Below are 24,808 nucleotides of genomic sequence, written 5' to 3' on the forward strand. Positions count from 1 at the left end.
ATAATTAAAGCAAATTAATCCTCTAAAGATAAAGCCTTTTTCTTTCTTTCTTTCTTTGCCAAGGTTAGGTTTGATATTAATTTTCTTGTATTGCTAGTCTTTGGACTCTTTAGGACATTGTGAATCGTAGGGCTTGTCTGAACAGAGAATTTGTTATTCAACCTGGGGTGTGAAGGAAAAACACAGTCACACTCTCAGTTATTGCCTGTCCTTTGAATGTGTTGTTTTCAAACTTGCATGCAAGTGCAGTGCCCACTGAAAAACATAAAAGGACCCCCCAGCAGCAAGGCTTCTGGTTATTAAATAATTTTTCTCTGGTTCTTAAATAATTTCTTACATTTTTATTTGTTAAGGTGCAGCACAACCCACAGTACCAGGAGACCTTTGTCAAGGAAATTGTCTCATTTCTGACACTCGTATCCCAAGTGCAGAATGACACCTCCCTGTGGCACCTGCTCTTGCTGGCCCCAGATGTGTTTCAGGACAACATCCAGCTGCAAGACATAATTGTTTTCCTTCAGAATCCAAGCAGGTAAAACAGAGAAAATGGCAGGAGAAACACTGAAAGTTGGTGGGTTTGTGTACTGACCCCTAAGGACATCACCTCTCCTCTTGAAAGAAAGGTGTTACCTTAAAAGCATGATTTGTTTGGGGAAAGATGCAGCTCCATGGACTGTGAGCAGTGTGTTGTTTTTCAGTGGCTCTTGTGTCATTCTTTTAATGTGAACTTGATATAAACTCTTGAGTTTTCTCCCTGCCTGCTCAGAGGCACTGTCATGCCCTTGTGCATATAGAAAAGCTGGTGAGTCACAGCCACTGCCTTTGGTGGAAGAAAAACCCTATTGACTGGATAAAGAAAGCAGCCCACTGCTTTTATTCCAGAAAAGCACAGAGCCAAGTTCAGGTTGCTTTGGAACACCTCAAGCACTTGTAGGGGAGCCATAATGTTGTTGTCTTTTGAAAATTGATTAACTAATCCACAGCTGGTTTAATCTTTCAAGACTGGTTCCAAGAAAGCAGAGAAGAGAGGGAGCCTGGTTTTCTACCAAGCTGACTTGAAGAAGAAAGTGCCAGTTATGTACTTGTTCAGTGGTTATGTGAAAAACAGAGCTGGCTTAACAGCATTATTTAGTTGTCCTGAAATATTTGATGCAGTTCACACATTGGAGAATACAAAATGCTTAAATGGGCTTAGCACTGAAATCCCTTTCCTGGGCTGTAGTTTGGCTAAGTTCTCCCTGATCCCCAGAAGACTTGAGTTACTCAAGATTAAGGGACTCTGTTCCAAGTCATGTTTTGGATGTGTGACTGACCCTGCTATAAAATATTCTGGATTGTCCAATTGTTACAGTGTGTGGAGGACACCAAGAAACTGAGTGTCTTCAGACTACTTCTTGTTTTTATCTTGCATATATGAGCAGTTGGGTTAAGGTCAAAAAAGGTCAAAAAGAAGCTGTAGAATCTTTGCCACTTTGATAGGACCCAGTGAGAGGGACTCACTTTTGATGACTGGTGTGTTGCTGAGGCACTTAAAAACCTGTACATTTAATATTAAGGTAATTTTCCATGCTGCTTTGTGAGACCCATGTGTAAGCTGTAATGGCCTTATCCTTAGAGGAGTCAGCAGCAGTGTGGCAAGAATTGTAATTTTATTCAGAAGCATTTTGTTCAGGCTGCTGTTTCAATCACAGGATTATTACATTTGTTTGCATTTACTGGTTTGCGGAAGCCAGCCTGAGAACCAGCCCTGTTGGAGAGCCCAGGGAGAATTAATACTCACTGTGCTGCTCTGCTTTGCTCTAAAGCTGCAGAGCTGGGTGAAGTTACCATAGGCACAACAAAGAGGCACATAGAATTTCATCACCACAACTGTGCAGTGCTTTTATGCCTGGCATCTGGCACTGTAAATGCATGAGTAAAGAGTTATTGCAAAGAGATTGCACAAGCAGTACTTTTAATGATGCTTACAAAAGCACATCTTAGCGAGCCTGGCCATGTCTCTTACTCAGGCAGGACTGAACTCCTAAAGAAGTGCTGTACAGGGAATTTGTTGTTGTTATTGTAGAAATATGAAGGTATAGAAGAAAAGAACTTTTGCCCATTGTGGCATCTGTATTCACCAAGTGATAAACACCACCAGTGTGAAACAGTAACTTCCAAGTCATGAATCCTATAGAAAATTTAGCAGCAAATCTTATTACTCACAAAAACCTGTTTTGCAGGCTGATTTCACAAATGTTTGTTGCTGTAAGATAGTTTTTCAGCTAAACACATAAGCTAAGCTTTTTCTCCCCAGCCAAAGTCTGCAGAAGCCCTGCAAGACTGAAATAAAAGGGCAGCAGCAACACTTGTTTCCATGTTTGCTGCCTTCTGATCTGCGTGATATTCATCCCTTTTTGCCAAGCCTGTGCCTGCCTCCTCCTTGGCTCTGCCATTGCTCAGCTAAATATGTCATTTATAACTGAGTTTCTTCCCCTCTAAGGCTCTTGCAAGCACATCTGCAGAATGAAAATGATGAGCACCAAGCCCACGAAGCCTGCACACAGACATTATGTTAAATTAGGGGAGATGAGATCCCTGTGCTCTGTTCTCAGTAGCAGTTTATTCCCACAGAGCAGCATGTATTTATTCATGCCCAGCCAGGTTCTTTGTGCATCACCTGCACAACTTCAGGCAGTGAGAGAGACAGTGACCCCACAGCTACAGTGAAGGCTGCTCTTTATACAGGAATAAAAAAAAAAAAAAAAAAGAGACTAATAATCCAAGTGAAGTTTTCAGTAACCTGCACACCTGAGCAGGCAGTCCTTTAAATGAGTTCCTCTGTGATACAATATGCCTGATTATCAGCTAGTTCCTTCCTAAGACTGAAAAACATTCCTTGCTTCCCTGTCAGCCTGGCTATTACAGCATGAAAAAGGAAAGAAGGAGAATTGGAAATGGCAACAGTTATTTGTGATTGCTTCTTCCTTCCATGGATGTTTTTCCCCCTGGGATCCCTGCTCTCCCTGGAGTCTTGTCTCCGTGGCTCTTGGGTTTTTTAGGAGGAAATTCCCCTGCAGCAGTGAATCACATGGCTGGAGTGTCACCTGGGTGTTTTCTGAGACCTGCTGGCTGGATTTTAGTAGATTGGCCTGTAGATTTTACATAACTCTCTGAAAAAGTGCACCTAGTGAGTGCCACACCTATGTTTATGCTAATACATTACCATGGCTTCCCCAACAAAGCCCCTGTGTTTGTATCTTGTGCATGATCAAATAATTAAAAATAGGGGTGATGTCTTGTCTGTCAGACATTTTAAGAATGATAGGCTATACTCCAGCTGTTTCCTATTAGAACATTTGTTTTATCTCTTCCCCTAAACCTGTAGCCACAATTTATTTTCCTTTTTTTCCCCCCCCTCTTTCAGTGTTGTGCTGGCAGCTCAGAATGTCTCTGCATCTCTTGTGAGTGATGATAGTTCTGAAACTGTTCAGAATGGGGTTACAGATTCTCCACATTCCCTGAACTGCTTGGAGCAAGGTAAGGCTCCTCCATTGGGTCATATCTCTGCTGAAAACCTCTGGTGCTGAGGAGAAGCAAACTGCAGGCAAATAAGTAACCATACAGATTGCACACTGTTCAGGGCTCAGCATAATGGATTCTTCCTTCAGCTCTTTACAAATGTGAATAAACTGCCTTATTTCAGATGGAGAAGTAAAAAGGCTTGGGTTTGTCAGTAGACAATGAATTAACATGAGTTTGCAGCCTCAGTGAAAATGGGGAGCAGCAATGTTTTACCTTGATTTGCTTTTTTGGGGGGTGATGTCAAAATCTGCCTCTGGTTGTGGACTCTCAAACACAGCTCAGTGTGTCAATGCAGGAGCTGGGCTGCTGTTTACATCCAGGTGAGCCATTCCTTTAAATCCCTGACCCTCCCAGCAAGGACAGTCCTGGATACCCCTCTATAACTGGGGATCTGTGAACTGGCAAGGGAAAGGAACAACTAAATGTAAGGGACAGATGGAGATTGCTGTCCCTTCTCTGCTTGTTTTGCAGAAATTGTGGAATTTGAGGTGGGTAAGAAGAAAGACGAGGTGTGCAAGTAGGAAAAACATGGGAAGTGGCTGGTGAGAGGACTGGCCACACAGGGATATCAAGATGAGTGTAAATGGGGTGGAGACATAGATGGTGCTGCAGACAGAGCTTATGTGTGAGCAGTAAAAAAGCAACCTTGAATGAAGGAGAAGAAACCATAATAAATACTTGGCTACCTTACTCTGCATAACTGGCAGCAAAGCAGGAGGAGACCTCTGTGAGCATCCAGATCATAGGAGCACTGAATTGTTCTGAATTATTTCAGCACAGAAAGTAATTTCTGGGATGCCAAGCAGCATCCTCACTTCCCTCAAAATGCCAGGAAAGAGTTACACCCCAAAAGAACACTCAAATTTGTAAGCAGTGTATTGTGGCTTGTGGTAGGAGCCTGACTTCATATGTGCATGTTATCATGGATTGATTTGCCATTATAGCACTTCTCAGGTTCCAGAATTACATGATCTTTACTAATATGCTCTTCACATTTTTGTTGTAGATAAAGATGGAAGCTGGGTGACCAGATTTATTTGTAATTCCTTTGTTCACTGGAAAGACAATCACACTTTAGTATCTGAATTGGAGGAAGTTCTGAGGTGAGACATTAGCTAAAGGGATATTACTAACAGTGTAATTCAAATCTATGTTCTTTGCTCTAAATCACTTTACATTTCCACTTGCATTGATTTCATATTCACTAAAACACTTTTTTGTTCCCCTCCAGAAAAATAAAGTCACCAGAGATTGGTGGAAAGCACTCCAAGAGGTCCATTAATTCAGATGATTTAGAAGCCATACAAAAGCATCTACATCGTTTAAGAGGCTTTGAGGAAAAAATGAATAGAAGTGAATTAAAAAGCTTAAATCTATTCAGAAATTTGAAGAATGAAACATTACAGAAATTGTATGCATTTCTTGAACTGGGAATGAATCCACATCATGATAATAAATTAAAGGAACCATATAATAAGGAAATAATTGATGAAATCTATAACTTCACATCACTGCAATTACAGAGCAACTTTATTGGGACTTCCATTTTCAATACAATGACCCAGTGGCAAGAAATTCAGAGGGCTTTAAAATTAGCTACAATGCTTTGGAATCCAACTCTCCTAAATAATTCTAATTTTAGTACTTTGCAAACTGAGGATGCTCTCAAAATGTTGCTCTCCACAAGCATGCCATCACTTCTGGAAGGTCTCAGAGACCTTTTGAGCGAAATGCAAGAAGTCCCATCTGTGTTTTCTGATGATCTGCTTGAACCTGAGTCCTACAGAAACTTCCCAGAGCAGCTCCTAGCTCTCCAGAGGATGTTTTTTAGAAAGACAGGTGTAAATGTGGGTTATCAGTACCTCCTGCTGCCTGTGTTTGAGCTGATGAGGGCTGTGGAGAAGTCCATGGGTGAAGCCTGGTGGGATGAACTGAATGTCTACTGGCGCCTTGGGGAGAAGCTGAGATCCATGAAGTGGAATAACACAGCCACTATTGCCTATGGGCAGTTTTTGGAAGTGTTAGACAGCCATTTGCAAAAGCTGAATAATAGATCAAGTGGTGTCTTCAGTGAAGAATTGGATCAGCTGTCAGAATTTATAACAGCTGTGTTTAAAGAGTTTGGGGAAAGCTCTGGAGTGGCCAATATCTCACAAGTCACTCAAGCCATCCAAAAGACATTGTACATATTAAAGGACTTACAGCTGAATTATAATGTCAGCACATTAAAATCTATAGATCTTTTCTTTAATTTGAACAATAAAACCTTGGAGAGCTTGTCTGAACTCGTGAGAACAGGAATGAAAATCCTTCATTTTGCAAGTGCCAATGAAAGTTCCAGTGAAGACATAATTAACCCCATCTATAATTTAACACATCTACTGCAGGAGTTCAGCCAGTCTCCCTCACAGCACAATACCTCACTACAGGCACAAATCTGGGAGTTCCTCCATTTAGCCTTGGCTCCTTTCCTTGACAGCAGCAGCACTGGCTACAGGACACTCCAGAATTGCTCCCTTGAAGATGTGCTCAGCATTGCCCTTGAGGTGCTGTTTGAAAATGCCACTCTGAGGGAATCCTCAGCCAGGAGCCCCTGCAAGCCCCTCCTGGACTCCTTGGGCATGCAGGGTGGGACAGGGAGCAATGACACCTTTGTCAAGATGTTCCAGCTGGCCATAGCCAACCTGAAAATGTCCTCAGAGTTTGCTGCTGCCTACAACCACAGCAGGGAGAGATTTTCCAAGGAGCTGTCGTGCCTCAGCAGAGCTCTGCATTTTTCTCTGAATTTCCTTTCCAAGGTAAACCTTGTCTCTGAGCTGGGAAACTCGTGGCTCCAGGAGAAGGTGAGAGCTCTGAGTGCAGCCACAGAGGGGCTGGTGCAGGGTGATGCCTGGTGCCCCATCCCAGCCCAGGCTGTGGCTGATGTGTTCCCATCCCAGCTTTTGGAGCTGCTCATTCCTGCCCTGAATGAAACAGTGCTGAGCTCCCTGAACTCCTCTGACAGCTCAGCAGGCTGGGATGGGCTGCCTGTGTTTCCCCAGCTGTCACCTCCTGCTCACATGGGGAACAGCAGTCTCTATGAGCTGCTGCAGGTGGGCAGAGCTGCTGCCAGCCACCCTGAGTGGGGACACTTCTCCCGGCTGTGGCGTGCCACTGGCAGCCTGCTGACCTCCAAATGGAGCCTCACTGAAGTGGGGGAATATGTGGAACTGCTGAGAATGATGAAGAGAGCTCTAATCCTCGTGGACTTGGGGGTAGCTCCTGGAAAAGCATTGGTGCAGCAGATCTTTCATAATTCTACTGAAGCAATTAAATCCTCAGAGCTGGGTGATTTGTATAGTTCATTGAAACTCCTTTTGAGTTCAGCTTCTGCCACAGACAGCACAGTGGACTTGGAAAGAATATTTGAGGAAATACTTTCTCTGAATGAAGGGAGTGGTGAAGGATTGTTCTACTCTAATCCCTATGGAAAAGAAAATCAAGATGTTCTGACTATGGCTGCAGTGATTTGGAATGAGATAATTTTAAACAGGACTCATTTTAATACAGAGAATGCATGGGAGGTTTTCAAAATGATTGCACTCGATGCAATCTCGCTTGAAGACATTGAAAATTATCTCAGCACAAATGAAAAAGTGTCATCATTATTTTCTGACTTCTTGTTGACCCCTGGAACTTCTGAAAATTTTGCAGAACACCTTTTGTCCCTTGAGCAGCTTCTTGGTGCCATGGCAAAGGTGAATACCAGTGATCATTATCTGCTGATCTCTTCTTTATCTAAGCTAATGCAGAAACTCCCTCCTGGAAGGCAGGAAAATGAACTTGGTGCTTTCTGGCACATTGCTGAGGGTCTCCAGTCACTGAAGTGGAATAGTACAGACAGTCTCACTGCCCAGTCACTTCTAGACATGCTGCAAAATCTGCTAAATAGGATGAAAAATGACTCCAGCCTCCCTTTCAGTAAGGAACTGGAGCAGCTGCAAAACTTTGCTTCCTCCATCTTTGAGCTGTATGATGGAGAAGACTCCAGGGGAACCAACATCTCCATGTACTTGCAGGCCATGCAGAGGGGTATCTCAGCTTTGAAAGGTTTGCAGAGAAGGTATAACATCAGGGAGCTTGAATCTATCAGCCTGTTACTTGATTCTTACAGTAACTATACCCAGAGACTGATGGAAATTTGGAGAGCAGGAATGAAAGTTCTTCATGACACCAACTTAAACAAAACATTTGAGGAAAAAATGGCTGTTGTCTATAATTTCTCACGTTTGCTGCTGCAGGAGTTCAGCCAGTCTCCCTCACAGCACAATACCTCACTACAGGCACAAATCTGGGAGTTCCTCCATTTAGCCTTGGCTCCTTTCCTTGACAGCAGCAGCACTGGCTACAGGACACTCCAGAATTGCTCCTTTGAAGATGTGCTCAGCATTGCCCTTGAGGTGCTGTTTGAAAATGCCACTCTGAGGGAATCCTCAGCCAGGAGCCCCTGCAAGCCCCTCCTGGACTCCTTGGGCATGCAGGGTGGGACAGGGAGCAATGACACCTTTGTCAAGATGTTCCAGCTGGCCATAGCCAACCTGAAAATGTCCTCAGAGTTTGCTGCTGCCTACAACCACAGCAGGGAGAGATTTTCCAAGGAGCTGTCGTGCCTCAGCAGAGCTCTGCATTTTTCTCTGAATTTCCTTTCCAAGGTAAACCTTGTCTCTGAGCTGGGAAACTCGTGGCTCCAGGAGAAGGTGAGAGCTCTGAGTGCAGCCACAGAGGGGCTGGTGCAGGGTGATGCCTGGTGCCCCATCCCAGCCCAGGCTGTGGCTGATGTGTTCCCATCCCAGCTTTTGGAGCTGCTCATTCCTGCCCTGAATGAAACAGTGCTGAGCTGGAATAACCTGGCCATGCTCTCCAGTGTGGCACAGGATGAGCTCCAGAACCTGCTGCAGAGGCTCCAGGGCACCTTTAACCTCACTGAAAGCAGTCCTTACACAAGTGTCTGGGCTGTGTTTGACAGCTTCCTCAGCACCAAGAGGAATTTAAGGGAAGGAGCTTCCCTTGCAAGGCTGTTGGAAGCAGTGGCAAGTGACTCTGCCAGGGATCTGTCAGCTCTAGAAATCACAGAAGCCACCCTCTACATTCTCAAGGAGCTGGACATCTCTGGCCTGCTGAATGAATTCAATATGAGTTCCAGCTCAGCTCTTCTCTCCAACAAAACCACTTTTGACAGTGTGATTGATGTTGTTGCTCATCACTTCACTGTGGTGGCAGAAACCCTTTACAACAAGAGCCTGCCTTGGACCCTGAGTGACCACACTCTGTCCCCAACCAGCTTGATCACACGGTGAGTTTGGGTTTTGAGTGTTGTAATTCCATGGGTGAGTTGTGACCATCAGTCTCATTCCTGCATGAGAAGTGTGGAATTTTCTTCCAGTGGAACAATCTAAGCCTGCACTCACTGTGATTTAGGACACAAGGTACAATGTGGGTTAAAGTGAAGAAGAGGAAACTTCTCCTTGAGCTAAAAGTCAGACTTACAAAGTATTTTGTGTGTTGGCATGTATCAATGCACAGTGGAACAGAGTCCTGAAGGAGTCTCACCAGACTTAGGCTCTTTGGAAAAACCTTTCTTTGTGGGTTGACTCTAATTTTTGATCCTCAGTCTCCCTTAGGTGTGCCTTTCCATCTAAGCAATGCATCCATCACATAGATGTGAACTTTTCAAGTGTGTTTTCTTATTTTGAGAGTGAATGACAGCTTTGGGAAATAACAGGAAAAAGAACTGATGGAATAAAACTGGGAGGGTACCCACTTAGGAGAGATGGCTTTCATCTGGAATTCTTGTTTACTCTGCCAAGGAACAGCATCCACAGCTGACAGGCTGCTCACTGATATATACCTTGTCTCTGAAAGAGAAGCTGATTTAAATTCCTATCTTATTTTTCAGATTTCTGTTTTTAGAATTTGAAAACACCATCTTGCAGGTGACAGCAAATAACAGCTACAACCCTTACCTGATGTGTTTAATAAATGCCCTGGAAGCTGAAGATGGGGAATTGACAGGTGATCATGATTTCATTAACTCTGAGCTGCCTCAGCTGGATGTGTCCTGCCTGTTTTTTGTCTAATGGTGGGAAGGAGTGGTGCTACATGGCTTTATCTGCTGGGGATTAACTGGAGCTGTGAGACCTGGGGAAGCCAAACTTAGTGGTTTTGGGGTTTTTTATGGTTTTTTTTTTTTTTTTTTTTGTTTGAGTTATGTCAGGTTGTGATTATGAGTTTCCATCCCAGTCTCTCCAGAAGGCACATTTCCTCTTCTCTCTGTGATGACAGGTTGCTGACAGTCACACAAAGCAATCTTACCCACAGAAACCTCTTTCCCTTCACATCTTTATGTAGCTGTAATATGACAGCAGTTATTTCTGAGAGTTAAGGTGGTGTTTCACATAGATGCTCATCATTTGTGCTTACTGTAACATCTGAGAGGTTTTACCTGTGCACCTGTTGCCAGGATGGGATGGATTTCACTAGGAACAGAGCACCTACTTGAACTCAATCCATTATAACCCAGATTACAATTTAGGCCTTGCTCTGTGATTTTAGAGGTCCTCAGCCATGAGAGTTTGGTGGAAAGTAGCAATGTTCAGTTGGCCTCAGAATAAAAGTGCTGATATTCCTGTCTGTGAAGTTTCTGGCATTTTTGTCTGGAGTAACTATTGTTTTTTTTTTCCCCTGCACAGAAAACATCACGCTGCTTTTGAAGCAACCTCATCTGAAGAAGGACTCTTTTATGCAAAATAATACCTCTGAGAAACATTCATCCATACCAGAGCTCCTGAAGCTAAAAGTGAGTCTGCTTAAAATGCTGACTTGAAGGACATCCTGCAGTGATACATGAATGTGCAACGGTGGTTTTGAAAAACAGCAAATGCAAAAAAAGTTTTCTTAAGAGAACAGCTGATAAAAACTAGGACTAAAGCTCTATGTTCTGCCTGCTGCCTGTATTTGAAGGTCACCTGTAAACTGGGTTGAGGAATTTGTTCTTTTATCTGTCCCTACTGAGTTTTCAGAGGAGGTAGAGGTGTTGCTGTCCTCCCATGTGCTGGGTAGGATGGCTCAGTTTTCCACCAGCCATCCCAGAAGGATGGGCACTGCAGAGATGGCCAGTGGCAGCATGTTCCTCAGTGCACCTGTAGTTTTAAAGCTCAGTGTATTGAGACTTAGTGAAGCACCTTGCAGAGCTGAGATCATTCTGGGATGCCTCAGCCACACTTGAGGAGGAGGTTGGGAGGAGTTCTCAAAGGCAGAGATAGGGATTAGATACCTCAGCTCTGCTGAAAATCCATGAAGTTGGACACTCCTAATTGGCAGCTAGAAGCATGACTAACTGGGTTAGTGCTGTGCCTAAGGAGCTGTACCAACACCACTGTGGCTAAAGTCAAGTCCCCACATGCTCCCCTGGCCCCAGATGTCTCACAACACCAGAATGGCTTCTGAGATTAAGCACCACCATTGATTCCTGGAGTTCCCTCACCAGCTTTGGGTTTGGCAATGCCTCATTTGAATAAAATGCTTCTTAGCCCATGCATTCATGACTGCACTTAATAGCATGAATGCACTTTAGTCTATTGCTCCATATGAGAAATAGCATTTAAAAGTCCTTTAAAAAAAATACAGCAGTATGCAATGTTGTTGCTGTGTAATATATCTGTAACAATAATATGATGAGCCTCAGTGTGACAGGTACTTAAAGGCATAAACCTGAAAATAATTCTTCCCTTAAGAGCCTGATAATGTAAATAATGATGTCAGACAAGAGGGAAGCCCATAATAGCAAAGGACTATCATTTTACATGGTTTGGCAGATGAGGAAGCTCTGACTTCTGGCCAAGTCTCTTTCCTGTGCTGCAGTAGATGACCAGGTGGTATCTGAAAGGCTAAACCTGTTGTGCAAGGTAGATTTATTTGGTGTCTGAGAAGATTAATTAGTAAACAGGCAAGTCCAGTGGAGTATTGCTGTCTAAGTGTGTTGGGCAGGGGAAATGACATGTTAAGGTTTGCAAGGTTTATTAAATCCAGCCAGGTCTGCCAGCAGCTCACACAGTGATTGCCACAAGCTGTTCTATTGGAGACCTTTTGAATGAACTAAAAATATATATATATATATTTTAAAATCTTAGTCTTGAGGAGAGACAGAAAGGGACAGCTAGACTCTTCAAAGCTTGCCTTTTATCATTCTGTCATCTAACTGGTGTTTGTGCATTTGTCTTCCTTTTTTCCAATATGTCCTTTGAAGATCTCTCGCCTCCAGGATCTGACAGCACTTCTGTGTGACTATGAGAGCTCAAAGTCAATCCAGCAACTCTGCCACCTCCCTGAGGTTCCCTTTGGGGAGCTGTGTGAGCAGAGCCAGTCTCAGGAGCAGCTCCTCCACATTGCTGAGCTGAGCAGCCAGCTTGTGACCAACATGCTGAGCCACAGGAGGATCTCCCAGGAGCTCCAAAATGTGCTCATTGGGGATGCCACAGACATCCAGGCACAGCTGAAGTGGTGAGGCTCTCCCTCTGAGCTAGACTGTTTTAGTATTCTGCTTATGAAATGACTTCTTGCCTTCTCTTTATATTCTCAGCTCTTTTTGTTGTTTTGTTTCTCCAATTCAGGCTTCAAGAAGATGTACCAGAAATTGCTTTCTTTCAAGAGATTCCTCAGTATATGGCTACTTTGAATTCCATGTTGAACATCACTGAGGGCTTGACAGACTCAAACAAGCAAGGTACTCTTCTGTATTTTCTTTACAATGTTGGTAATCATCACTACTGGTAGCACACTTTCTGCTGGAAATCCCAAGAATTGCTCAGGAAGAAATGGTATTAATGGAATAACTATACACCATGACCTTGGGATCCTTTGTCTGAGGTACTTCTGTTCAAAGAGTGTGGTTTGGAAAGCACCAAGTCTTTGTCTGAGCAAATTTTGCTGTCCTGGGACGTGATAATTTCAGCCCACAAACCAGACTGTAAAATATAGGAAATAATGAGTGCATGCTCCAAGTTTTTTCAGATTTTTTTCTTAGCAGTGAGGTTCCATACTTCACACAAAGTCTTCTCTATGTGCTTGAGATTTGCTGTGTGACTGGAGAAAGCTGTTACATCAATTGTTCTTTGACTGTTTGTTCCAGAAAAGTTAAGAGATGTGTTTAAAAATGTGGACCAGCTCAAAGAGGACCTCAGAAACACAACAGGGTTGTCCACAGCCAGCATTGATGCTCTTCTGGAAGCACCTTTCCCAGAAAACAGCAGTAGGGTAAGCTTGCTGTTATCCTTTTGGGAGATCTTGCTGCTTTCTACTGCTCAGACCATTAAAACTATAATTTGTTAGTGAATGCAGCTAAGCAGGGTGTGTGACAGCACAGATGACCCCAGAGGGACAGACAGCAGAGCATATTATGGGTTGGAATAGACACCAGGAATGCAGGAGGAGCATCACTGTTGCCAGCCCAGCCATTGGAGCTGGGGGCCATATGGTCCCTTTGGCTGTCACCAGGAGCTGCCTACAGAGGATGGCTCTGATCTGGGCAGGGCACAGCTCTCTGGGACACACTAGTGGGGGCTGAGCAGGGTTTTTAGTCAGATCCCAGTCCAGGTGGAAAAGTACATTTGTAACCACAATGTGTGAGAGCACTCAGGGTCCAAAAATACCCTCCCAGAATGAGAGATGAGCTTCCCTTCCTCAGCCTCCTACTCCTGCAAGCAGAGCTCCAGGTGCTTTTCCCCTTCCCAGCCATCTTGTCTGGACTGGACTCTTTTCCAAACTTCACATGCATCAGTCAGTGAGAAATTGAAGCCACAAAGGCTTTTACTACCGTGCAAGCTGGGTAGTAAACCACAGTCCTTAGGATCTGTCCCTGGGAGTGGGAGTAATGGGCAGGCATTTTCTGCTTCTTGGGTGGTTGAAATATGGCACTGTGGAGAGAGCAGCAGCCAGGCAAGATCAATCCAGGCATGGTGGAGCATGCAGTGCACCACTAACCATTCTGTTTTCCCTCTGTGCACACCCAGCTCATCTCCCAGGTGCTGCAGCTGGAGTCCTGCAGTGCCCATACTGCTGACCCACAGCTGCAGGTGCTGCTGCAGGAGCTGTGCAGCCTCCCTCTGCCAGAGAGGACTCGCAGCACCTACCTCCTTGGGCTCACCCTGCTGAGACACCTGGACATTTACAGTTTCTTGTACAAGGTTAGTGCTGGGTTTTTAGAGTGCTTTGCTGCACCTGGTGGCTGAGAGGTTGTAAAATATCACTGCAGTGGCCAGGAGCTACACTGATTTACACCAGCCAAAGATCAGGCTTTGCTCATGCAGCAGTTTTTATTGCATGTCCATGCTGTGACAGCGTGGATATAAATGAGAATCCCAGCTGGTGTGAAGCAGCAAACCTCATTTAAAGGCACTGGACTTACTCTGAATGCCTCCCTGTCTGCTAATATCCTTTATGTGCTGTCACAACCTTTTGAACACTCCCAGCTGACCCAAAATAGCTAAATATTGTGATTCCTTGAAAAGGGAAACCCTGGAAAACATCCTGTAAGATATATTTTCCCTATCTATTTGTAACTAAAAAATTATTAGATAATTCAAATTTCCCTCCAAATATAGAAACAGAATCTAAGAAAACATTCATGGAGAAATGAATAGTGAGCATGTATTTAAAAATACAGGAGCGATCCTGGGCAAAAAAAGTTGTTAAATGACAATGGCAATGAATTTAGGCTCAGGTCAAAAGTCACTCATAGTGTTTGACACCTGTGAAAATGAGAGATTTGATCATATCCCAGCTGATAGGTGACACATATTTCCCAACTGTAGGTGTTTGAAAACTCACTATTAGATTATGTAATGTTCAGGGGAATGGTTTGCAAAAGTGCTTGGGGATTTAGGAGTTCATTTCCCATGGGACACCCACTCTGTATAGCCTCCTAAAAATCCCACAGTGCTCATGTTTGAGTTGACACAATATGGGTGTGTGCATGCCTGTTAATGCAGATTTGTGCTGATCATAATTGATTTCCTTCCTGCCTCTTGCAGATGTTTTTCCCCAAGGAACTTCAGAAACCCATGGACAAGATGCTAGGCCTTCTGACAAAAATGAAATATTTCAGACACCAGGTTGAATCTGGCATTGATCCATTGCTGCAAGCCATTCATTCCCTGAAAAAGCTCCGACAATCCAGGAAAATGCCACTGACTAAGGTATGTGTAGCCTGCATGTGCTTTTGAGGCAAAATACCACTGAAATGGTTTCCACAGTAATTTCTCACCCTGGAAGCCATGGGTGCATTAAACTGTAGATTCTGTTCTGAGAAAAAGCTCTATCAAACTTATCTCTGGAAGTGTTCAAGGCCAGGCTGGATGGGGCTTCTGGCAGGTGTCCCTGCCCATGGCAGGAGATTGGAATGAGATGAGCTTTATGATCCCTTCCAACCCAAACCATTCTATGTTGCCTTCCTGGGAGAGTTTTGATTTGGAGCAGTGGGACCATCATGTGCTCATGGTATGGGAGAAACACTTGGAGCAAGAATGTCTTGAGGGAGGGAGGACTTCAGCAAAATACTGGAAGGATCAGCTAGAGAGCTGCCTGCTAAAGGCAACCCACCAAAGTCAGCAGCAAAAAAACTGCCTTGGCTTTAGTGTGCATTAGATCACACCCAAAGCCTCGAGACTGCCCAAAGCATTCAGTACAAACCCATTACTGCTCTGACAGCTGCAGTAACTCCAGGCTGCACTGCCTTCATCCAGCACAGTGTCCAATTCATCTCTGATCCTTGGTCCAGGAGAACACAAGTGACAGGAATTGTTCCTGGTCATCATTCTGCCTGCACATTGCAGAGCCACGTGCAGCCATCGATGAGAGATATGCACATCCATGTGACAAATCTGTGCTGTAACCCAGGTGTGTGAATGTCACCAGACATTATAGGGAATTTCTCTGCACATATTGTAGGCACTTTCCCACATTGGCTGTCATACCTGGAAATAAATGTGCCACCTCTGTCACAATCAAAAATGCATGATTTCCATGATGGTTCCTCTTTTTATAAAGGCAGATTTCTCATAAGAAAGCAGTATAAAAATGTTCAGTCCTTTCCTTCTCATTCTGTTATTTCTCTCCAGGTGGGGTGCTTTCAGCATGCAGGATTTATTTGTGTTTTGTCTTTTCTGCAGGTGTTATTGAAACCAAACAACTTCAGGATAACACATGGCACTTTTAAATCCATGTCAAAAGTCCTTTGCAACCAGGAGATCACACCCCTGTTTTTTGAGTCTTTGCTTCCAGACTTTGGAGACCCTGTAAGCAACAGTTCTCATGCAGAGGATGCCTATGTCCAAAAGCTGATGAGGAAATATGGGATTCCTCAGGATTCCAGTAAGTCTGGCTTTTCCCTAGGGCACAATGGTTTCAAAGCTGAACTCTGCTATTTCCAGACAGATCTAGTGCTGAGCTATTCTCCATATGTCTCTGAGGGCTGTAAGTGCTCATTATTTATGGTAGCTGAAGATCTGCACTGCCCTAATTATTGGTGGTTTATTTCCATAAATGTTCAAAGGGAAAGCTGCCTGTGCAGCAGAGCAGTGCTTGACACTGCACTGTCTCCCATTTGTTGATGGTCTGGTCCTGGGGCTCGACAGGTCACTGCTTTTTCTTGATGTGTAGTTATTCTGACTGTACTGACATTATTAGCTCCTCTGAGTTCACAAAACTCCATTTAACCTTCGAGCAGATAATGTTGGCTGGAGCAGCGAGGCTCTTGTTGTCTTGAGTTCAGCAACAGGAGATCTTGGGGGTGGATTGCTTTTGTCAAGATGCATTAAATCAGTCAGGGGAGAGGGCCCTGAAGTCATTCACTGGCCAGAGCAACAAACTGGGCAGATGGGAGAAAAAACACACTGGGAGCTTTCTTGTGTCTGGTCTGTTTGTTCTCTGTGCAATTTGTTTTGCTTTTCTCCCCTTGCAGCCCCGTTTTGCTTATCCTTTTACCTGGACCTGGTCAAGACCCCAACTGGAGCTTTGATTTGGTCTTTCTTAAAACCAATGGTGCTTGGGAAGATCCTTTTCACACCAGATACCCCAGAAACTCGAGCAATCATGGGAAAGGTATGGCTCTGTTCCAGGACATCAGGATGCACCTAATGCAAAGGGGTTGGAATTTATCTAGCACAGACTTGTTTCCCTGGGAAGCAGAGGGCTGCTTTCTCACTGTTTGGAATATTCATCAAATTATCTTTTCCTACTTGCCTTCCTGGCCATATGAGTCATCTTTTGTCTTTGACTGAATCTTCCCTCCAGAAGCTGCTGTTGGTCTAATATTTATAGGACTATTGTTTAAGGCCTTCAGTTTATGAAGTTTCACCCCCATATTTTCAGCTAGTAGGAGAAATGTGTCTCCTAGGACAAATGCAGTAACCAGTGTTTGTTCACAGGCAGACCAGTGGTAGAAGGAAAGCAGATATTCAAGATATGCTCTAAATATAATATTTTTCAGTACTTGCAAAAATTCAGTGTGTTAAGGGGCATTTTGCCAAACGATGAAGGATGCTAGGAAAAATCCTAAGGAAAACAAATTTGGTCTCAGCTGTTTTATTGGTTTATTTATTGGTCAAAATCTGTAAGGCAATGAATAAATTAATCCTTATATGTCATGGGCTTCTTTTGTAGTCAAATGCAACCCTGGAGCATATGGCTGATTTAGCCCTGAAGTCCCAGGAGTGGCTGGACCAGTCTCCTGTCATCATGAATTCACTGACTAAGTTAAACCAGACAGTTCCAATGATCAAGGTATGACTTCCTACCTCCCCTCTGTGTTCTGCCAGGAGGGAACTGAGAGGCTGGATTTGTTCACTGAAGTAAACTGGGGATCCAGGGATATCTTAGGTCAGCTGGGGTGACCCCTCTCAGGATGTCCTGGATTTCACAGTTTCTGTGCCTGCCTGCTCCCTTTAATAGAGATGCTCCTGAGTCACCTTTCCCTGCAAATTCTCTTTCTCAAATGAACTGTTTGCAAAATGCTCCCTGACCCTGGCCATGCTGGGACCTGCTGGAGGGCTAAGACGAGCAGGGAACACTCTTCAGTTTGTAAATTAACTTTCTGCATGATGGAGTGATCCAGCCAGCCAAGACAGGCAAGAAATGACTTTTTCAGAAAATGAAACAGTATCCTTAATAAACATGTAGTTCTGGGTACACACATAAGAGCTAGAATATGTTTTGTACCTCAGTGAATATAAATAAAATTTCTTTTTCCCCCTCCTAAGAAGCCTAGCCTTGCTTGGATACAGAAGGCACTAGACTATAATGTTACACACACTTGTTTCCCATTCTCTGTACTAAAAATTGTCTCCTTTTTTTACAAAAATGAGGTCCCTGGAACCCAAAAGCATTAGCAGTTAATTTTAGGGGCTGGAATTCATTCTAGTTCTCATGGCACCAAGAGAAAATCCGGAGTGAAATATGCAAAAGTGAAATTAAATATTCTCTGCTGATTGCAGCCATTGGTGGACTAATGAAATATTCAGCCAAACAAAAACCTGTGCTGATCTCCAAGTCAGGTTTTGGTTGGCTATGTGTTGTGCATTGGCTGTGTTCACAAGACTTCAAACAGACACAAGGGAAATTTACTCTTGGAATAACTAAAATTATCCATGATTTTTTTTTTCATGGGACTCAGTTAGAATCCTTTCTTGACTCAAGGAGCACTGAGTCGGACTCAGAGAGCTCTCTGTGACATTCTCATTGCTGGCATTTCCCCATGCTGATGCAGAGTGAAGGGAGCAGGGAAGGGGCTGTACAAATGCTCAGTGAAGGCAGCTGCTCCATTGTGTTTCAGAAGCACACAATGAGTGAGCTCAAGAGGTTTCTGGTCAAGCTGATGCTTTGTCTTTCTCTGCTTGCTGACAGAACGCCCTGCAGAACCCCTTTGTGCAGGTTTTCATCAAGCTGATGGTGGATTTGGATGCAGCTGAGCTCCTGAGTCAGATAAATGAGCTGGGTGAGTGTGTCCAGATGTGCTGCCCTCTTCCTTACTTGCTCTCCAGGTCTGGAAGCTCCAGATGGAGCCATCCCCTAGTCTGCTCTTCTCTGGCCCATGCTGGAGGCTCCAGGGCAAGGCAATCCCAGGTGTGATCCAGAAATCTTCCAGGAAAAGACTCTTAGAGAGTTGGTGTGAAGGGCTGTTTCTCCTGGGTGTTCAGGGGTGGAGGGATGGGAGGCTTTGCCGCGGTGTGTGGCCACTGGAGGACACTGTTTAGCTGTAATTATGGCTCCAAATGAGCTACCTGGGACTGCTGGAAAACGTGGAGAGCTCCCGAGGTTCAGATGAAAAGTTCTCCAGAGCAGGAATGGGATCAGATAAACGTCCCCAGGCTGATGGAGCCAGAGGCATCAATGCAGGAGATGCTCTGCTGCAGTTTGCTGTTCTCTGGTGGGCTTGCACTGTGAGAATCACCAGTGACAGTGGTGGTGGGTGCATCCCCTGTGAGTGCACAGCATGGGGACCACAGCCCCTTCCTGCCTGGCCTTGCTGTCCCTACCTGCCTTTGCATGCCATTGTAAATTTGGGCCGTGCCAGCAAAGCCCAGCAGCAGCCAAGAGTGATTATGGTCTGTTGCAGTCATTTACATCCAGTTGGTGATGACCCCTGTGTTATTCATGAGCAACAACTCCTGCCTTAACTCCCCATAAAGCCACAGAGCCTTCAGCAGCTGTTTCACATTAGTTACCTTGCATTATGCAGCCACCTTTGAAACCTGCCAGCAAACAGCAGCATCTTTATTAACTGCAGCATCAGGCTCAGTCCACACATCAGCACAGCACACACAGCTCTGCCCTGATGTGCTTGGATAAAGCACATCCTCCCCTGAGACACAGCAGCTCAGCAGGCAAGTTGATTGCATCCTAAACCAGAGGGTGTGGAAGGAATGGTGAGCACCATGAGCAGGTCTAAAGCCTCAGCAGGTTAGTGGGGACTTGTGATTTGGGATGGCTGTCACATCCCATTGCTGGCATCCTCCCAAAGGCAAGCTCAGGAGCATATTAGAAATGATTAACATAAGAACTGGGTCAACAGCATGGCTTCATTGCACTGCTGAGTTCAGAAATGTATTTCACACTTCATATTTACTGTGATGGGTTTGGGGTTGTTTTCTTTCCCCCTTTCTGGTGTCATCATCAGTGTGAAGCAGTAGAGTGATGGAGTGGGTTTTTTTGCTGGGTGCAGTGATGCTGGAGGGTTTGTTTGTGGTTTTTCCCTAGATGATATCAGGCTGGAATTGCAGAACAATGCTGACATTGTGGATCAGCTGAACACTTTGGCTGCCCTGGCTGTGAACGTGTCCTCCTGTGTCTCCTTCAACCGCATCTGGGCAGTGCAGGACTTGGAGCAGATGGAAGCTGTGGCCAAGGAGCTCTTTCTGAAGAATGAGCTGTTTGCAAGTATGTGACAGTCCCAACTCCCCTGTCAGTTAAATTTCACCTGATAGAATGTGGGAATACAGCTTAAAATATTTGCAGTTGATTTGGTGCAAGTGTGTGTGGGACCTGCACGCTGAGACCTCCTTTTCAAACCTCCTCTTCCCTTACTGTGATCTGATTTCTCTTGATTAACTCTCACTTTTTATAAAATCCCACTGCTCCAAGGTGCCCTTTGGGCAGCCACTTTCAAGCTTCCACGGGAAAAGGTGCTTTAATCAAGAAAGGAATCAGAGAATCAGTCAGGTTGGAAAAGACCTTTAAGATCCTCAAGTCCAAATATGAGACAATTCAATTTATTAGAGGGTCATCAATCACTTGAGATATTCTAGCCAAGCACCATAATGGTGTAGTGGCTCTTCTCAGTCATACTTTTCCCCATTTGTGGAATCAAACTGCAGAGAGGGTGTGGAAGGGAGCAGGAAATAGGAACTTACTTTTTTATCACTAATGTATTGTAATATTTAGATACCTTCAGTTAGGATTTACTCATAAATCCTGTGACCTGTTTGGTTTTATACTTCATAATTGAGGAGTAGATAGAAACTTCTGCTTCTCTTGGAACTTCAAACCCAGGTAATATTTTTCCTTTCCTGTAGTAGCAGTTTTCTTCTCTGTTTGTCCTCCATTGTATCATATGTTTTACACATGGAATAATCAGGAAAAACGTTTTGGATAGAACATTTCCCTTTCTTTTCCCAGGTATCATCTTCAAGCTGCCTTCAAGCCCTGGACACTCAGTCCATGGGGGCCTGTCCCTCCCTCCTGTGCTCAACTACACCATCAGGATGAGCAGCAGGATAACCCAGACCACCAACAGGATCCGGGAGCGCATCTGGACCGTGGGCCCGCACAACTCCACCTCCCAGAGCCAGATCTACAGCAGGGCCTTCATCTACATCCAGGACAGCATTGAAAGGGCCATTATTGAGCTGCAGACTGGCAAGAAACCAGAGGAAATTGCTGTTCAGGTCCAGGCCATGCCTTACCCCTGCTACAACAAGGATATGTAAGTTTGGGTGGCTTTTCGCTTCGTGTTTTGTGTCAGCTCATTCCTGTCTGGTGGAGTTCACCAGCTGTGCTGCTTTCCTTAATACCAAGCTTAAACAGCATAAAAATAATTTAATTCTGTTCAGTTGGAGTTTGTTCTCAAGTGTTTAAAAAAAGAGGGAATTTTGGACTCTAAGATGGTCTGTTTAGTTTTCTTAATCTTTTGTTTTCTGTGCTTTCTTTATACCTGGATTGTGGTGGTAACTGTAGGTTTTACAGCAGGTAAAATTCCCTGTCCCTGTTTTATTACACATAGTGGGGTTGAGAGTTGGCAGAACTTGGGTTAAATATGAGTCTTGGCTTCTTCTGCAGGTGTTCACATGCAGACAATGCAGCAGAAGTTATAACATAGATTTATTGGGAAAAAAAGGGTGCCTAGGTTTTTAAGCTTTACAGTGGCCAAACTGAGTGGAAAACACACAGAGAAGGGATTTCAGTGTCCATCATGGATCTCTGAAGGATATTCAGCAGGTACTGATAGATGTGAAGGTCACTGTGCCCTGACTGAGCAAAAGGATAGGCTGGATCTAGGAGCTTTTCCTACTGAAAAAACATCCATGCCTATTGCATGAGCCAAAAGATTTTTTTGGGAGCTCTAAGACATCATTTAGTAGCCACAGAAGACCTGTTAATCTGTGTCAGCTGTCCCTGAAGAGAGCTGCAGACCTATAACCTCTCCTCAGGGCAGCAGCATGTGAGGTGCCCACCAGGACACAGGCAGGAAGCATCCAAACCCAGTTCTGCAGCAAATTCCTGGCTTATTGCTGAGAGAAACTTTTGTACAGTGATTACCTGGCTGCTGGAAGCACTGACTCCAGTCCTGTCTGCTTCTTTTTGTTCTTGGGCTGCTGGAAAAAACCTCTTGCCTTTGGGTTTCCCTCCCTAGCCTGGGTTCAGAGGGACATGTTTGCTCAATTATTAAAAGTACCTCAAAGCTTTGGAGTTGCATCCAGCAGAAGTCATCACAAAATGCCTGCTTATCAATTTTTATTGCAGTTATCCTGCAGAGTAAAGGGGAATATATATATATAAACCAGTACAGAAAAGATATTGGGCTCTGCTGAATTTTTAGGAGCCTTTCCTGGTTCTTTATAAATAAGGCTTCATTTGCATGGAAGAATTTCCTAAAACACTGGTTTATAGGAAATTTTCAGCTTTACAGGTTAAAAAAAAAAATCTAAAAACAAATATAGTGTTCATTTCTCACTGTTATTGTACATTGTTCTAGGAGTAACACTGACTGTGGGTTTTAAGCCAGGTTTAGAAATCAAGGAGGAAAGCATAAGCCCTGCAGATGCAATAAAAAAGAATCTCCTGCTATAAAAACTTGCTTTCTGTGGCAAAAGGTGAAATTTATTATTGGCCACTGTTTAGGGTTTTTTTTTTTTTGTTTACAGATTTGGCACTGAATGAAGGTTTTAATTAAAGTGAGGAGCCAAGAAATGTAACCTGGATCTGCAGTGCCTGTGCTGTGGGGTCGTAGAACAGACCATCTGTAGGAAAGCACCCATATCTAGACTCCAGCACCAGGAAATATGGCCTGAACATGAAATTTGGCCACTATATCTGTGAACAGAACTGGGAATTATGGCTGGTTGCTGGGATGTCTCTAAATGGAATGCAGCCCATCAGAGAGCCAGGAGATGCCACTGCCCATGGCTCTTCCTGCTCCTGCCAGTGGTGCTGCTGAGCAAGGAAATCCCTCTGCAACTAAAAAAAAAAAAAAAAAAAAAAAAAAAAAGATTCTGAGCAGTCAGGAGTTTGATGAATAGAAAATCCAATGCAAAGGCAAAGGAGTCTTTTTCTTGTAATTACTAATTTTACTCCACATTTTGAAATATAACCATGTCTTTTCCTGTGCCAGAGTATTGTTCTGAAAAATATATTCTTGTGTAAAGCCTTAATCCCCAGAACATTTAGCATTCAGCTAAAGCCTGCTTTTGCCTTTTACAGGTTCTTAACCAGCGTGACCTACTCTCTTCCATTTGCTCTGATGGCTGCCTGGGTGCTGTTTATAGCTGATTTTGTTAAAACACTTGTTCAGGAGAAAGATCTGAGGCTTTATGAGGTATGGGGAAACTTTCTGGGGCGTGCAGAATTATAAACAGATTTTCCTTATTCGTGGTTAGTGTGTCTGATGTTCAATATTAAATGGAGCAAAACAAGCATTAAGGAAAATATTCCAGATATCTATTGTTAGGTATGTTAGGTGACCTGCAGTGTGTGAATTCTGACATTATAACCAAGCTCAAAGCCATGGGAGTGCAGGGTGTTTGCCCTTCAAGTGGAGGGAGTATTACTTTGCAGTGCTGAACACAGGAACTGTGGGCACCTCACAAAATCACAGGGTTTCTGAAGATTTAAAGCTCTCTAAAAATTGACTTTGAGTCATATCTGCTGGGGACAAAGACATGAAAAGTGACTTATTTCCTATCCTTGAAGTTATTATACTTAATATTTCAGAAGGTGCTACATATTACATCAGCTCCTCTGAAATGAAGTTCTTCATTCAGCTTGCCTGCTGAAAAGAAATGACATTGAGACATTGGGAATTTATTAAATTAACTCAGGTTTTCAGTGTGATCACTGTCAACAGAGATGAACAGCAAAGGACTTTTGTCAAACTAAGCTTCAGCAAGCAACAAAAGCTTTGAGCAGATTTATTTTTTATCCAACACCATGGAAACAAATACTGATTCTCCAAAAACTCTTCCAATAAAGGACACTCTGACCTGTGATGAGGTGGAAAATGAATGAACCCCAGTGTGTGCTCCCTGGTAGTCTCCTACTCTAATTTAGGCAACCATTTTCACTGTCTCCAAGGACCAGGGCATCACTGACAATTTTAGCTGTGTAATAATCCACAAAAAAAAAAAAAAAAACAACAGCACCTGCAGTTTCTTCTGGATTTATCAATACATATGTACAGTTTTATGCCAGTATGGGGAATTAATCATCAATAATATAAATTAATATTTCTTCCTTCTAACCATAGTAATCTAGCTGTTATTTGTTGTCTTGGGGTTTCAAAGACATTTGAGAGCTTTTAAGCTTAAGCCATGGGATCAATGATCATTATTTAAAAAAATAACCAAAAGGCTTTAGAAAACTTACAAATCTAAGGCCAGAAGCTGCCTGGGAGCTTGTGAAATCATTCACTATCAGCAGAAAGATCTCATCATTTCTCTGAAATGCCACTAGTGATGGTTATTTTACCCTCCTCTCTGCAGTACATGAAGATGATGGGCGTCAATGCCAGCAGCCATTTCATCGCCTGGTTCATCGAGTGTGCCATCTTCCTCCTGATCACTGTCACCTTCCTCATTGTGGTTCTGAAAGTGGGTGAGATCCTTCCCAAGACAGACACAGCCCTCCTGTTCCTGTACCTGATGGACTACAGCCTGTCCATCATAGCCATGAGCTACTTCATCAGCGTTTTCTTCAACAACACCAACATCGCGGCGTTGGTGGGCAGCCTCGTCTACATCCTCACCTTCTTCCCCTTCATCGTGCTGCTCGTCATCGAGAACCACCTGAGCTTCTCTGTCAAGAGCCTCCTGGTGGGTTCTGCTGCTCCACATTTCCAGGCATTGTCTGGAGGCACTGCAGCTCTTGCTGTGTCCCATGTCCCAAACACACGGGAGTTGGGTGCCTGTTAGATCTCTCGGTGGGACCTCCAAATATTCCATCT

The 24,808-nt window shown here is 43.9% G+C and overlaps 1 protein-coding gene across 1 annotated transcript in view; it reads left to right on the top strand.

Moving 5' to 3' along the window:
• The window catches only part of ABCA12 (ATP binding cassette subfamily A member 12), a 75,418-nt gene that overhangs the window by 19,560 nt on the left and 31,050 nt on the right, over window positions 1-24,808 (top strand). The window contains exons 7-25 of the mRNA XM_079311102.1: window positions 354-532; window positions 3,407-3,519; window positions 4,571-4,667; window positions 4,796-8,896; window positions 9,500-9,615; window positions 10,293-10,399; window positions 11,849-12,102; window positions 12,213-12,325; window positions 12,731-12,855; window positions 13,611-13,784; window positions 14,631-14,795; window positions 15,768-15,969; window positions 16,559-16,698; window positions 17,260-17,379; window positions 18,499-18,589; window positions 19,852-20,031; window positions 20,770-21,076; window positions 23,071-23,185; window positions 24,348-24,677. Of these exons, the coding sequence (XP_079167228.1) occupies window positions 354-532; window positions 3,407-3,519; window positions 4,571-4,667; window positions 4,796-8,896; window positions 9,500-9,615; window positions 10,293-10,399; window positions 11,849-12,102; window positions 12,213-12,325; window positions 12,731-12,855; window positions 13,611-13,784; window positions 14,631-14,795; window positions 15,768-15,969; window positions 16,559-16,698; window positions 17,260-17,379; window positions 18,499-18,589; window positions 19,852-20,031; window positions 20,770-21,076; window positions 23,071-23,185; window positions 24,348-24,677 (7,029 nt within the window). The remainder of the gene's footprint in view (window positions 1-353; window positions 533-3,406; window positions 3,520-4,570; window positions 4,668-4,795; window positions 8,897-9,499; window positions 9,616-10,292; window positions 10,400-11,848; window positions 12,103-12,212; window positions 12,326-12,730; window positions 12,856-13,610; window positions 13,785-14,630; window positions 14,796-15,767; window positions 15,970-16,558; window positions 16,699-17,259; window positions 17,380-18,498; window positions 18,590-19,851; window positions 20,032-20,769; window positions 21,077-23,070; window positions 23,186-24,347; window positions 24,678-24,808) is intronic.

This window comes from Erithacus rubecula (genome assembly GCF_903797595.1).
Source record: "Erithacus rubecula genome assembly, chromosome: 8".
Lineage (NCBI taxonomy): Eukaryota > Metazoa > Chordata > Aves > Passeriformes > Muscicapidae > Erithacus > Erithacus rubecula.